Source organism: Hyalella azteca, unplaced genomic scaffold (genome assembly GCF_000764305.2).
Source record: "Hyalella azteca isolate HAZT.00-mixed unplaced genomic scaffold, Hazt_2.0.2 contig14801, whole genome shotgun sequence".
Classification (NCBI taxonomy): domain Eukaryota; kingdom Metazoa; phylum Arthropoda; class Malacostraca; order Amphipoda; family Hyalellidae; genus Hyalella; species Hyalella azteca.
The window spans coordinates 98599-114678 of record NW_025944675.1 but is presented as its reverse complement, the minus strand read 5'-3'; the positions used below and the strand labels follow the sequence as shown (position 1 = coordinate 114678).

Sequence of the window (16080 nt, the reverse complement as noted above, 5' to 3'; positions counted from 1 at the left end):
GCAGTAAGTGATGAAAAGGTGATGTGCGCATGACTTGGCTTCAGGGAGGTTTTTGAACTTGTTATGGGATTGGATACGAGCGTTGACCTCAGGGCTTTGAATGGTTTTATCGGGGGAGTGAAGACTGAATTGTGATTCATTATTCACACAATATACATCAGCGAGTTATTAATACTATGCTTTTACATTTTTATTGTTGCATAGATACATTTTAGTGTTGCTTAGAGAAGAATGATCTGATGAATGAAGGTGATGATGACGATGATGATAAAGGCGGTAAGTCACTTGAGAGTCATGGGGATGGTTGGGACAGGGGTTGGTTGGTTCATGACTTGTCTTTAGTCACGTCGTTGCTGTGAGTCAGTCTTTACTTTAGTCTATCCATGGTCGCAATCATCATCTATACCACTGCTCTTAGGTGCGATCATTCAATTACTAATGAACAAGCGCTGGTTGTGTAAGTTGTTTACCCGTTCTGATTTGTTGATTTTATAGTTAACCGTTTATCTTTAAGTATATTATATTTCACTGTTGTGATTTGTATTGTGTTTCGACCGCCGTCCAGCCTGAAGCTTAGCTTGATAGCCAACAGGGAAGCTTACAATTTCTTTTCATTGTTGGGCCTGACGAGAAGACAATCCGAACTCTTGAGGTGACGCGACTGGTCATTTGAATAACTCAAGCTAGTTTGCCACAAATCCGTTATTTACAATTTTTCTGAGATTCCCTAGTATGTTTCATAGTGAAATTGGTCTGGATTTTTGTATTTGATGTTATGAGGAGTTGAATGAAAGAAGGTGCGCCATATGATGAATTGTTTACTGTATGAGGGCCGACAAAATTTGATGGAAGTCGGTGCGTCATTTGATGATTTCTGGGAGCTAAACCATGGCGATGAACGTGGTGTGCCTCCTGCTGCTAGCAAACATCATTGTTATTTTAAGCGTCCTGAATAATCAACTGCGTGAATGCAGCAACAATAATGTCCTGAATACATCGATTGCATGACTACATGCCTGACTTCAACACTATGTATTCATGCATGATTGCATACAACGATTGCATGACTACATGTATCAACAAAAGCGTACTGAGTAATGCATCAGACGCTTCTATGCGACAAGAACAGTTTCCCACATCGTATATTTATACTAATTTGTAGAATTTTTCAAGCCGAGGGATCTCTTAGTCGTTGGTTTGGCTGCCATCCAAATGGGAGCGCAGGGGGGTTTTATGGGGGACGGGGAGGTAGAGGGAACAATTAGGTGCATTAGCAGCGCCGCTAAATACATTTATTATCTGGTGCTGTGCGGACGCAATGGCGTCTAGGATGTGTTCATGGGCCGGTGGGTTAGTGGCCCACAACGAACGGTCACGCCTGAGGAGTAGCAAGTTCTGGGGTCTCTGGTTGAGAGAATTTTTAGCTTTTTGTTGTGGCCTCTTAGTGACGAGAGTTGTGGCCTCTCAATGGGACAAGTTGGGGCCTCTCAGTGGGACAAATTGTTGCCTGTCAGTTGGACAAGTTGTTGCCTGTCAGTTGGACGAGTTGTTGCCTCTCAATGGGACAAGTTGGGGCCTCTCGTTGGGACAAGTTGGGGCTTCTCGGTGGGACAAGTTGGAGCCTCTCAATGGGGCAAGTTGGGGCCTCTCAGTGGGATAAGTTGTTGCCTGTCAGTTGGACAAGTTGGGGCCTCTCAGTGGGACAAGCTGTTGCCTGTCAGTTGAACAAGTTGGGACCTCTCAGTGGGACAAGCTGTTGCCTGTCAGTTGAACAAGTTGGGACCTCTCAGTGGGACAAGTTGTAGCCTCTCAGTGCGACAAGTTGCCATCCTATAACTTGGACTTGAGTGTGATAATTTATTAAAGAAAGATTCGTTTAGACCCACGTTCAGTACGGAGCTCCCATCCACGTAGCATTAAAAAGTTTGAAGGAAACTTGAATTTTTTAAATAAATTTACTCCTCCGAAATGAAAATAATTTTTCAAAATTTAAATAGAACGTTCTCCTCCTTTTTCAATGTCCTAGGCTATTATTCCACCACTACAAGTAAAATTGTATTCGCATAAATGAACCGACGCAATAAGTAAGACCAAACTGCACTAACTAAATACGATGTCAGGCTTCATATATGTTTACAGACGTTCAAACTTTGACAAATGTATATGATATCAACGAATAATTATCATATGTTTATAAATATTCACAGATCAGTGATAGATCAATGTGAGATTTATGCCCGTTACTAATTTGCGTGTGAGCGAGTCAGTAATTCAATCGTTGCCAAAGGTCAACGAGNCTGGCGACGTGCACACCTGCTGGCGACGTGCACACCTGCTGGCGACGTGCACACCTGCCGGCGACGTGCACACCTGCTGGCGACGTGCATACCTGCTGGCGACGTGCACACCTGCTGGCGACGTGCACACCTGCTGGCGACGTGCACACCTGCTGGTGACGTGCACACCTGCTGGCGACGTGCACACCTGCTGGCGACGTGCACACCTGCTGGCGACGTGCTCAGGTAGCCACGAACTCTGACATTACGACGCCTAAAGACGACCTCCTGTTCAGCGCAGTACTTCTTCCGCAGTGGCATTGAACGCTCTCATTCTCATTAAGAAAAACTGATGGTATTTTGACTTGTATTCTGCAGCAATTAGCGCAAAGAACGCTTCTTCGTTTATTCAAATATGTTATCAAATGTGATGGCTATACATAGGAAATACTTGGTGGAAACAGTGTGGGCGACTGTGTTCGACTGAGTGAATTGTAAAAAAATTATACCACAGTACTGTGTTGGCTTGCTTAAATAAAATTGTGCTCTCTTGACGAAAGAGAAAAAATTTCTTAATTAATCTTCCCAAATGTTTAAAAAGCATGGCGGAGGCTGTGCCTCATCGCTGGAGTCGGAGTAGGGATCTTGGAGGAACGGTTCATGGCTACGCCAGGGACCACCCAATCCCTAACAAATTTTAGAGTCGCCCCAGCTTCTGGTATCCAAAATCAGAAGCTGCCGCGTCTGTAAATTTTCACTGGGTTAAAGTTCAATGCAGAGGTTGCGCAGCTCGGAAGTTGACGCTGCAGCCTCTAGCATTGACACCCAGTAAAAATTTAGAGACGCGGCAGCTTCTGATTTGGATTACCAGAAGCTGGGGCGACTCTAAATTTTGTTATGGCATGAAGAAACGAGATTCCCCTGTCAACGTCGTTCTGTTGACAGGGGAAACGCTGAACATATTTAGCTATCCTTTGCTAGCCCGCGATCATGTAGCGTACGACTTATATATTTTATCGGAACACTCATCGTTGTGACTCCCGGTATTCTAGGCACATAGATCACTAATGCCTCGGCATTATGCATTCTTATACTCAATCTAAACTGAAAACGTGTTTCTCAGCATTACGCTTTCCCTTCATTCTTGGTTTGGAATAATTATCATACTTGATTCTTGAATTATGGTCATTTATCGCCAATAAAACCATGACTGAGTTTGATGTTGTGGAAATAGTTGTACGATTTATTCCACTCTTCCATAGATGTGCATAGACGTGCAGTTTACTTTTTTCTCTTCCATACTTGTAAATGTGAATAGATGTACGATTTAATCCTTTTTCTCACACAGATTTGCATTAATGCACGATTCATTTTGCTTTCTCCCATAGCTTCACATCGATAAATAATATAGATATACATAGATACATACTCGTACTGTCCAATCCTCGAATAAAGAGAATCTGCTCTGCATTATGCCGGCTCCTTTTGATGACGATGTTGTTGTCAACGTCGAACTGAAGAGCTTGAGCCGCTGCTTTGTCGTAGCCGTTTTTTACGCTTTAAATCCGTTTTGGTTGTGCTCCCATCGGATTTATTTGTCATATTTTACGACGTTTCTTGAGCCACAACGGCAATGTCAACATGCCGGTATTTGTCATGTCGATTGCAAGTAAAAAGTTTCTCTCTAACTAACTGTACTTCGTATACATCTATCTTTACGTTCGTTCCAACAGCAGAGGTCGTGTGTTCGCGGAAATGAATGACTTGCCATTGATGGATTAAGCAATTCTGACAACTATGTATACATATATATGACCATGCATGATTCAGATCAATATTTAGATGAATACTTACATAAGGTAAATGATCTGCAGCTCCGTACTTAAGAATCAGAGTCTGATTTCATTATTTATCTTTGATTTCACTGCAATGCAATCATTGCAAGAATTATCAGGTAATTTCTTTAATATTTACCTAAAAATTTCTGATCGAGGTAATCAAGCCCGTCAATCTCCGACCGCTTGTCTAGCTCAGCGAGGTCCCTGAACGAAATCCTTAAGAGACATGGCTGCCGCTCATATACTGTCGTTTCAATATAATTGTCTTGAAATTAACCAATAACTCAAGACGAATATAATACATAGTATTTTAAAGCACCATAACAATTGCTCAACAATTTATTTAGTTCATGCTAAAAACTCGCATAAACTTTCAGCGCGAAACTAATCTTCTAATTATCCACCGGGTAATTTATGTACAGTATATGTTTCTTCAACAGAGTCAGGCATTTCAGCTTCTCTTGGAACAAATATTTCAGTTCAACTTCGTGCTATGCTCATGTAGTTGAAGTCCGGCACCGAGTTGGTTCCGACTTCGGATTGCTTTCCCGTATTGAGCGATCCCGGTACGGAGTTCTGGATGGTATTATTGTTTGCCTCTGCGTTTTTGAGAGGAAATCATTAGTGAAGTCAATGGCATTTTTGCCAAGCATTAAGAATAAATTAAACTAAGCTCGAATAATATATTCGATTTGCATCAAATTCCGTAGGATTAGGTTATGCTGATTGGACTAGTAAAGGCGAGCTGTAAAATCTTATTCGCATCATATCTTCCTGGTCATCCCATCTCTCAGTTTATTATGCTATCAATCTAGCTATGCTTCCAATGCTCTATCCACTCACAGTTCTAATTCCATGATTATATAATCAACGACGGAAACTACAATGAATTTTTTTTCTCTCCTAATTTCAATTAAGGCCAGCTGTGCCACAACTGAACTGCTGTTGTCTGACGCTTCATTATTTCCTTGCAGAGCTTGAAACAGAAGATGTCCTATAGGACAGACGATGCCTCACCGTCTGCTCGACGTCAACGCTTGAAGAGACGGTCGTTACAGCCCATTTCTGACGATGAAAGCCCTGACCCTAAGCCCAAGAATCGCTTCTTCAGCCTCATTTCCAGTCTTGGGTCGTATCAAGGAGAGGTCACGCCGAGCAGCAGCCGAGCAAACACACCTTTAGGCAAAGGGAGAGCTAGTCGGCAGAGAAAGGGAGGTGGGGGGCCAGACAAGATACTTGGTGACCGAAGACCTAAAAATTCTGGTGACTCTGATGCTCGAAGTGGATGGACCAGCAGCCAATACGGTAATGACAGGAGGGATACGGCGCCAGAAGGAGAGCAACATACAATCGCCCAGGCTCGGTCTTCTGTAGAGTTTGTGCCTCATTCCAGGGCCTCCAGGCCGCGTAGCCTGAAGAACGAAGTGTTCGGTCAGCCCCCCAGTAAAATGGAGGGTCCTCGATACGACGTCTTCCGCGACCCTAATCTGGAGTCCAACCTTGGTGCGCAGTTAGTCTCTCCTCAAGATTGGGCGTCATCCCGACCATCCGTGGACTACACGTCTCTGGTAAAGGTCGTCAACCCTAACGGGGTGTTCGTACTGCAGATCGAGGGCGGGATGCTGTCCCTGCAGCTCGCCAAGACTCTCAAGCCTACGGACTATCGCAGAAACGGAGGTTAGTTGAATAATATCTTGTGTGCGAAAAGTAATAGCAATAATATTATTCACTGTCAACAGAAGCAGTCGGCCGTTTGCAGGCTATTTTACCTCAAATTGCCTGTTAAATACCGAACATGACCTTCAAGAAGATACACAAGTACGAATAAATTGTTGATTTACGTGGCCAGCCGTAGTATTTTGCTTCTAATTCTCATCGTCATTATCCAGTTTTCTGTTATAATCACCGTCATCAAAAAAATGACGCTCAAGGCGTAGATGACACTCAGTTAGGTACATCGTTTAAGTTACGTTACATAATCGCTTACCACTTAACAGGATTTCATCGACAGTGTTTTCGACGTTGCCCGCATCTCCCCTGAGTGAATGCGCTTCATTTCTGCTCATGTAATTGGCAATTATCCTAGATTATGCGATGAACGTTAAGGCGTAATCGCTCGCAAAATAACACTACTGCTGCTCGAACCAATTTGTTAATGCAGTTATTACCGACAACGAGTCTTCAATTTACAATTCTTCCTGGGTGCCATGTCTGCTCCTGACGTGAGAGGGAAGCACGTGAGAGAGAATAAGAAAGAATAGAGAAATCATTAAATGATTTTTTCAATCGTAAGCTTTCAAATCGCAAGCACTAACAGTGCGTTATCTAACCGCCAGCTCTGCAATCATATATCTAATCGGCTAGCACTACGATAACATTCCAAAGAAAGAGGAAAGAAGTGGAGTGTGGCTGTAGGAGTATGGCTGTAGGAGTGTGGCTGTAGTAGTGTGGCTGTAGGAGCTGTCTCTTATACACATCTAGATGTGTATAAGAGACAGAGTTGGGACCTCTCAGTGGGACAAGCTGTTGCCTGTCAGTTGAACAAGTTGGGACCTCTCAGTGGGACAAGCTGTTGCCTGTCAGTTGAACAAGTTGGGACCTCTCAGTGGGACAAGTTGTAGCCTCTCAGTGCGACAAGTTGCCATCCTATAACTTGGACTTGAGTGTGATAATTTATTAAAGAAAGATTCGTTTAGACCCACGTTCAGTACGGAGCTCCCATCCACGTAGCATTAAAAAGTTTGAAGGAAACTTGAATTTTTTAAATAAATTTACTCCTCCGAAATGAAAATAATTTTTCAAAATTTAAATAGAACGTTCTCCTCCTTTTTCAATGTCCTAGGCTATTATTCCACCACTACAAGTAAAATTGTATTCGCATAAATGAACCGACGCAATAAGTAAGACCAAACTGCACTAACTAAATACGATGTCAGGCTTCATATATGTTTACAGACGTTCAAACTTTGACAAATGTATATGATATCAACGAATAATTATCATATGTTTATAAATATTCACAGATCAGTGATAGATCAATGTGAGATTTATGCCCGTTACTAATTTGCGTGTGAGCGAGTCAGTAATTCAATCGTTGCCAAAGGTCAACGAGTTGTTCCCAGCGACCTTTTATCTGCTATAAAACTGGCAACATTTCCAATCCATTTTATGCAGCTTTGGAAGAGGAAATGAATGGCCGCTGAGCTTCCGCACTTTCGAGAAATATCACCGAAGCAGATAAATCTTTAATCCCAGCTCTTCGCAGATGCGTTAACATGAAGGCTATGCTAAGTGCCTTAATCAAATTTAAAGTCCAAGAATTTATTTAAAAATTGCTATACTGTATGTAATGGATTTCGATTTGCTATACATTTCATTTCATTTGATCCTGATTGTGACTAATAATTATGTGGGTGGTTGTGAAGCTTGCTCATTATTATGTTGGTCGTGAATGTTACTAATTATTATGCTGAGGAGAACTGGAATATCAATGTTATATTTTTAACGTGGGGTTGATGAACAGCGCAGTTCTTCTTCCCCAGTGAACTTTTAAATTGAAGTACTACCAAGTCAGGACATATACGAATATTCTGTAATTTGCATACGACTATTCTTACGTGAAGCCTCGAGTACGGATTGTCGTTAAAATCTTTGCGCAGTCTTTAATTGGATGAACGTGTTCTAACTTGCGTTAATTTATCAGGAGGGCGCGGTGCCAAAAAACACTCAGCTTCACTAATAAACATAGATATTTCTACAATTTAGAAGGTTACTCGCGTGGTTGAGTTTCCCGTAAATCACACCAGGGTGGACCACATTATCAATTCACTGAGCTCATTTTTCTTCCTGGGGGCTCAGGCCCGTCCAAGACTTGGGATGCCCTCAACCCGCGCTAAGATTTTAGCAGACACATCGCTGGTCACTGAATATCGAACATCAAGCGCCTGTAATATTTCCATCCTGAAATTTTTTCGTCCTAAGAGGATTGAGATGGAATGTCTTGCCTCTTTCCCTAATTTTTAATGGAATGGAATGTTTAATTTTTAATGGAATGTCTTGTCTCTTTCCCCAATCCTCAAAAAGTTTGTAAGCTGGTCAAATTATGTTGATTTAAAATGATAGTAAAATAACTACTTTAGAAGAAACGATTGTGCTTCAACAAGCATCCTTTGATCTTTTTTTGAAGCTACATCCGATTGCGTTGATTTTTACACAAGTTATCAGTGTCAGTCCATAAGGCAGCGTCGCGTTGGTCCTGCAAGCTAAACTCGTGGCAACCGAGACGTTCATTCATCGCTTACCGGAGATCAGAACCCAGCCAACGACCTGCAAAACATGTACGGCTTCCTTGCTGGCGACGTGCACACCTGCTGACGACGTGCACACCTGCTGGCGACTTGCACACCTGCTGGCGACGTGCACACCTGTGTCGTGGGTGTTGCTGGTGTTGCATCATATGGCTGAGCCGTGGGTGTTGCGGGTGTTGCATCATATGGAGCCGCTGGTGTTGCATCATATTAGCCGCTGGTGTTGTTGGTGTTGCATCATATAAGCCGCTGGTGTTGTTGGTGTTGCATCATATAAGCCGCTGGTGTTGCTGGTGTTGCATCATATAAGCCGCTGGTGTTGCAGTGAACGAGCTGCGGGCTCAGTTATACTACACGCTGCCTGCGGGGACAACCCCCTCTGACCAGCTGACCCCGGGGACGACCTCCCCTGAACAAGGCTCAACCTTTACCCTCCTCACCATCGTCTTGGTCATCGTCGATACCTTCGCCTGCATCTCGCAGAACATGGTGAGTGGCACGGATGGGTTGGCGGCGTGTGGAGCGAGTGGCGAGGGTGCACATATAAACTTTGCATCGCAATGCAATCGCAGCTGATCCCATGCTCTCTTCTCCGAGTAATTGAGTAATTCCAGTGTATTAATCACTTTAAATTATTCAACTTTGATGTTTATTTAGCAATATGGGCGTATCAATAGCATTAAACGATTTGCATTCGATTACACTATATCTACGTCGACCAGGCGTCTCATGAAAGATGAAACTACACTTTCCAAACAAACATGAAGTAAAAAAATGTACTAGGGGTGTATATTTAATATTTCTTACAGTGTATAGATAATTATGCAAATTTTAGTGTGCTGCAACATGAGCAGAGTGTATGAAACACACGTGATTGTTAGCAAATTGTATCTCCCCTGCAAGGACCTGTGCTATGTCCCGCAAGAGCCCTTCCTGCTCCAGCAATGGGAGAACAGGCCACCATCCTTCCTCCTGCAGCTACCTTCACCTGCCACCACCTGCAGCAACCTCTTCACCAACATCTCCTTGCAGCGTGTGCCAGGTTAGTTATGTTCTGCGTGATGTTGAGTTTTTACATGTGCAGGCGAGGCTTGTTCCTTTATGGCTTATGCGATGTTCTTTATCAACCCAGAACTGCAGGGAATGATATTCATCCACAAGCTGTCCGCGCCTACGTCGATCTTTCTTTGACCATGCAAGTGAACGATGTTCATCCTCCACCCGTTCGTTTAAGTGCTGTTGTCTCAAAATATTTTCGTGTTGACAGCATTTTGTTCTAAAAACCATTCCTGTTAATTGGCTATGTTCTTATTTAACTCCATATACCGTTTAAGCTATATGTACTCTCTGAAACCGTTCGTATAGGCGATGTATTTTCTGATATGGTTTGTGTCGGCGATGTTTCCTCTTGAACCCTTAATGATGGACTATTGTTTTCTTACCTTACCAAGTAGGTGTTTTTTGTTGTTTATTCATTGCTAGTGTAGGTAATATCCTCTTTTCAACCAAAAATGCACTATGATTAGCAGTTCTCCATAAAATAACACGTAGCTATGTTTTATTAATTTAGGAATTAACTAGAATAATTAGTTATGATCATAGGAATAATCGTGATAGTTATATGAGAAACCAATTGAACTGCACCACTATACTGCAGCGGCAGACCCCGTTAGCTCGCCCTGACGCATTCTCATTAGCAGCAGGCGTCCCTACAGACTACTTTAGATTCACAACCAACTTACTCACTTAATTTTATCTTATCGTGAGCGTTGCGGAGCAGTCATCATTAGACATTACAAATTAAAAATACCGTGTGAAATGTTTTGGTTTGAGATTGAAATAGAAATTCATTGTTCGCGAACCACAACGGATTGAAAACTTTGTCTCGCCTGCAATAGCGCTGACTGGAAAGTATCTACCGCTACAAGCTTAAGCTTAACCTACTAAAGAACCGTTCGATAATTATCTCTTCCTATAAGCTTAATTAGGCTTCACCTTTTATAAGTGACTGAAAATCCACGTAGTCAGAAAGTCAAGATCGATCGCAATGTTCAGCAACATCTGAGTGGCCCAACGGAGAAGAGCACCTACACGCTGCACACCTATTGTGCATATCGTGGGCTGGGTAACATGCTGAGTAGGATTGTGGAATTTTTTATCTTTCTAAACAGAAGACTGTAAGCTACCGGTACCTTTCACTACGAACTTCATTTTCATTGGTTCTTTCTCGTGCATTACTTTATAAAAATTTAAGGACCAGGAAATTTCGCTCTTTCACATCAGACGCACCTATAAGTTGGTGCAGTTTAGTTCGTTTTAATGTTTTGAATGAGTCTTGATGTTTACCCAGCATTATCATAGCACACCATCACCTTCGGCGTCAAGTTATCATCGCAACAAATTATCACCCTCGGAATCATTACCCTTCAGAATCATTAACACAGGAATAATTAACCTGTAAATCATTACCCTCCTAATCATTACTCTTGAAACAAACCATTAACACCGGTATCATTACCCTCGTAATAATCCCCATTGTAATCATTACCCTCGGAACCAATAACACCTTAATCATTACCCACGTAATCATTAATCTCGTTCTCATTATGCTCTGAATCATTACCCTAATCAATACACTCGGAACCATCACCACCGGAATCATTGTTCTACTGATCATTACTCTCTGAATCATTACCCGCGTGATCAATGCACTCGGAACCATTATGACCGTAATCATTACCCTAATTATAATTACCCTTGCACCCATTACCCTCGGACAGCGTCGTCAGGCAGCAGTAGCCGGGTGCTGACGAGTGACGCGCTGTCATCGAGCACGAGCTCCCGCGTCAGCCTGAGCCTCTTGTCCAGCCTCGACCGGGAGGAACTGGACAGCCTGCAGCGCTACAGCCTGCACTGCCACCTGCAGGACAAGGTAGGGCTGCAGCCTGCACTGCCACCTGCAGGACAAGGTAGGGCTGCAGCCTGCACTGCCACGTAAGTTATCACTCTATCATCTCTAAACATTTTCAGCTTGAGGTGATACGATTGTAGCATAATAAGCTAAGTGTTGTAGATTTCTCTCTTGAAATCAGACAATAATTATGATAAGATGGGATCGCGTCTACGTGCCAATCTCAGATAATTTTGTGCTAATTTAAGTTCTGATGTATAATGAACAGTTGAGTTTTAAGATATTGTGCACAGTTAAGTTCTGCAATATTATGCATAGTTGAGTCCTGAGATATTTTTTACACTTAATTTCTGAGATATTATGCATAATTAACTTCTGAGATATTACTCATACTTAAATTCTGAGATATTATGCCTAGTTTAGTGTGGAGATTTTATGCATGGTTAGGTTATTCAGGACTATGCATAAAGCCGCTGAGAGCCTGCCTCTCTTATCCGTTCTCAGCGACACCCAATACGTCCATGGTCCTTCAATTAACTAAATGATGCGGCCGCCCCAGCCTTAGTATCTTGGTGAGCTCGCTATCTGATACCTTCGCTGGTGCCCTCGAGAGATATCCGGCTGCCGTGGCAGGAATTTTTTTTTTTACGTTTATATTTTTAGAGTCGAGTTTTCTCAGAAATAGTTAAAGCCAACGAGTATGTAAAGAAAAATCTCTGAAAATTTGTCGGGTCAAATTTCAATATGGGTTCTAAATATGGTTGCAGTTCACCCGAAAAATGAGGCTTTTTGAGTTGTAGGTTCTCGCGATTTTGTTTAAGCTCAACTCAAATATTTACACTTATTTTTCGGATCATTATTATGCTTCTCCACGGCGTCATAAGTTGTTGCAGTTTCCCAATGCATTTTTTCGTGTTTCCGTATAAGTTGTTACTTTTTTCAAGCATCGTTGCGTTATTCCATGAAGCTGTTATGGAGACTCTAAAAATATATCGAAATTTCCCGTCCGGAGCTGAAGCTTTCTATATTTTGGGTCTCCTCAGCTTCTAAGATTCTCATGGGAAATAAAATTTCAAAGCGGTAAAATGTGAAATCAAAATAATTCCCATTTTCAGGGATTATCATGATAAAGTTAAAAGTGCAGCTGGTTTGTAGTAATGAGATTTTCCTGTAGCTGAAAACTGGAGATCTTGCGATAGTTGTTTTGGTAGATGTAGAATTGTGAGAAGAAATGTAAATTTTTGATCAAAAACTTACGTTTCTGAGCAAAGACATAATTAAAAATCTCCCCGCAGACTTGAAAATTTGTTTGCAAGAATTTGTTTAAAAACTGTAAATGTTATACCAAAAACTGCTTGAATTTGAATAAAAACTTGAGAATTTGACTGGAAAATTTGAGAATTTAGTCAATTACAGTAAGAATTTTGCCAAACTCAGTGAAAATCTAATCTGATCTGATTTGGTCTGAAATCTAATTGTCTAAAGAAATCCTGCTACAACGTTTATTAAAACCTACTTAATTTATACCGCGTACGTTATTGATCAAGCCGCGACGAAGGTTGTTATTTATAAGCTCGAGTACTACCAACACTCATGATCTGACGAATTCGTCGTCGTGCTCAGAAAGAGACCTGGTCTCGTGTGGATGCAGAGTGGGACGTGCAGCTCAACATTCTGGACGAGGATGACTCGCCGCCGGTGCGCTACAAGCCGTCCGCCGTCGCCTGGCACGTCGACGATAACCCGCGGGAGGTGAGACGTGGGTACTTCAGTGGTGCGCAGAGCGCTTTGTCTTAGCAGCTTAGCCGTCTTGTCTTATCGCTATGGCTGCCGGTTCTTGTCCCTTGACCTCCATTAGCAATCACAAGCCATCCACATCATCCAGTTCCATGACTTCCTTTATTTAATCAATATTGCCGCCTCTCCTCTTCAGTATGACTTCTTTTGCACATCCATATGGATACAACTTTCCACCTTGGCTTCCATTCCCAACAATTCTGAATTTATTTATTGACGAAATATTTTCTTATCGTTCAAATTTGGTTCCCATTTCTAGATAAATTGTTGTCTCATCACAATAAATTGGCTCTCATTTCTCTACAACAAGAATTCTATTTCACGTTTACAAAGCTCCCATTTGTCAACATTGTTTTGTTGACAAATTGTGTCCTAAAAATCATTTATTTTCTTGTCAACATGGTCTTATTATCTTATGTTCATTAGTACCAACCCCAAAATTTATAGCTTTCTATCCCTGAAATTTTTCATTCTGCCTCGTTCTTCTTGCTATCGTCAGCACTTTCCAAAACTCCGCTTTATAAACGGGCGCTTAATTAGCAAAAGTTTAACCGATTTGTTCTTCGTTTCATGGAGCTGTATTTTTTTGGGGTCATTTGAGTGAACAATAAGGTCAGAAATTTCCTTGAAGTTCTGCAGCAAAAGAAAGTCCTGTTCTGGAAATATAAGCTGTTTCTTCTTAAGAACAGCTATTTTTTATGATTTGTGGCATGATTCTCGGACGCTGAAATCAACCAGTTATGTTTTTGGTTTTATCTCTCAACAATGGTTACGGGCTTTGTTGTTCCTACTTTTAAGCATTTATGACGAATATCATTGTGTTGAATAAGCTAGCAACAAGTTGAATGTTTGGTAAGAATTAAGATGTTAGTGAACGACTTGTCATCGCTTGCCTTGTTGTTACCTAGTTGCATCACATTCACGGGAATTTTAAACTTTGATGTAACAGTTGCAGAACAGTGATAGCTTGCAGAAGCCTTGGAATAGCAGTTGCATAAGAGTCGTGGGTTGTGGAAACCTTGATACAAAATTTGCATCACAGTTCTATGAGGTCGCGAAAACCTGACATATTTATGCATCACAGACTTACGTACATAATCGCGTCGTTTTAACATACTAAAAATATTGACAATTGACACGACCAAAACTTCTATCAAGTACAATAGATGTTGCTAGCATACTTTGCACAATGCTTGCTGTCGCGTGCAAGAAGAGTAGGCACGAACCAATCACCTTGCGGACCTGCCCTACAGCTGGATAACCTCCTGACGGTGCTGGACTAATCCGTTGCGCTCCTGCCCCACAGCTGGATAACCTCCTGACGGTGCTGGACTAATCCCGTTGCGCTCCCGCCTTACAGCTGGATAACCTCCTGACGGTGCTGGACTAATCCCGTTGCGCTCCCGCCCTACAGCTGGATAACCTCCTGACGGTGCTGGACGCTGACGTGTTCAACGACTACCACGTACACACAGAAGGCGGCGTCCCCGGCGTCGTGCTCCTGGACAGCATCAACGAGTTCAACATCAACAACGTGCACTGCCGCAACGCCAGCAGCGCCCTCGTCGGCGGCGCCTTCCACGCCTCCTGCACCTTCATCAGTCCTGGTAGGTCTTCCAAGATTAGTTCTATCCCATGACTTGCGATTCATAATAAACACAAAACTACTGACTTATAATTCCCAACGACATCGACACTTTTCTGGGACTCGCTCAACCTGGTTTATAGTGACACCTAATTTCAGATGAAACCTAGTTGTTGATATGACGCCCTGATTTCTTATGACACCCAGTTTATGGTGCCACTTATTTTACGATGACACCTAGTTTATGGTGACACCTAGTTCCTGGTGACGCCTAGTTCCTGGTGACACCTAGTTCCTGATGACACCTAGTTCCTGATGACACCTAACTCCTGGTGACACCTAGTTTATGGTGCCACCTAGTTCCTGGTGACACCTAGTTCCTGATGACACCTAGTTCCTGATGACACCTAACTCCTGGTGACACCTAGTTTATGGTGACACCTAGTTCCNGATAAGGTGAGCATCACGTGCCCACTGATAAGGTGAGCATCACGTGCCCACTGATAAGGTGAGCATCACGTGCCCACTGATAAGGTGAGCATCACGTGCCCACTGATAAGGTGAGCATCACGTGCCCACTGATAAGGTGAGCATCACGTGCCCACTGATAAGGTGAGCATCACGTGCCCACTGATAAGGTGAGCATCACGTGCCCACTGATAAGGTGAGCATCACGTGCCCACTGATAAGGTGAGCATCACGTGCCTACTGATAAGGTGAGCATTACGTACTCGCCGATAAGTTCAAGTGTTCGATCGATGCTTGTAATTTATTTTTCCGTTTCGAAAGATATATAACTTCTGACTTCATTTGATTTAAATGCTTAACCAGCGCAAGACGTACCCCCTAACTCCAGTGCCCCTTCGTAGCTGCATATGGTTGTTGTTGCTGCGTATCGTTGTTGGTTGTCGTTATTGCAGTTGTTTTTACTAATGGTTGTTGTCATGTAGTTGTTGTTGTTGTTGTTACTAATGGTTGTTGTCATGTAGTTGTTGTTGTTGTTGTTACTAATGGTTGTGACGTTGGTGGTGTGGCAGACGACGTATAACGTGACGTTGCTGCTCGGCTCGTCCACGTCGCTGGAGGAGGACGTCGCGGGGCAGGACGTGGCTGCGGGGGCGAGCGTCAGCGACGAGCAGCTCAGGGAGCTGCTGCGTGCACGCGCCTCCGTCACCGCCGCCGTCAACAGTGTGATGTGAAGAAAGAGAAGGTTGGGGGTGATGTGAGTGGAGGGAGGGTAAAGGGTAGGGAGGGGGTATGTAAGGGTAGGGAGTGGGATGTGAGGAGAGGCAGGGGTGATGAGAGGGAGGCAGGGGGTGATGAGAGGGAGGGAGGGGTGATGTGAGCAGAGAAGTATTCTCCATGA

The 16080-nt window shown here is 42.9% G+C and overlaps 1 protein-coding gene across 1 annotated transcript in view; it reads left to right on the top strand.

Moving 5' to 3' along the window:
• The window catches only part of LOC125179062, a 79899-nt gene extending 63986 nt beyond the window's left edge, over positions 1–15913 (top strand). Inside the window, exons 3-10 of the mRNA XM_047884184.1 lie at positions 5089–5791; positions 8747–8910; positions 9325–9463; positions 11202–11353; positions 12956–13084; positions 14544–14736; positions 15160–15170; positions 15752–15913. Coding sequence (XP_047740140.1) covers positions 5089–5791; positions 8747–8910; positions 9325–9463; positions 11202–11353; positions 12956–13084; positions 14544–14736; positions 15160–15170; positions 15752–15913 — 1653 coding nt within the window. The remainder of the gene's footprint in view (positions 1–5088; positions 5792–8746; positions 8911–9324; positions 9464–11201; positions 11354–12955; positions 13085–14543; positions 14737–15159; positions 15171–15751) is intronic.
• The last annotated feature ends 167 nt before the right edge of the window (positions 15914–16080 follow it).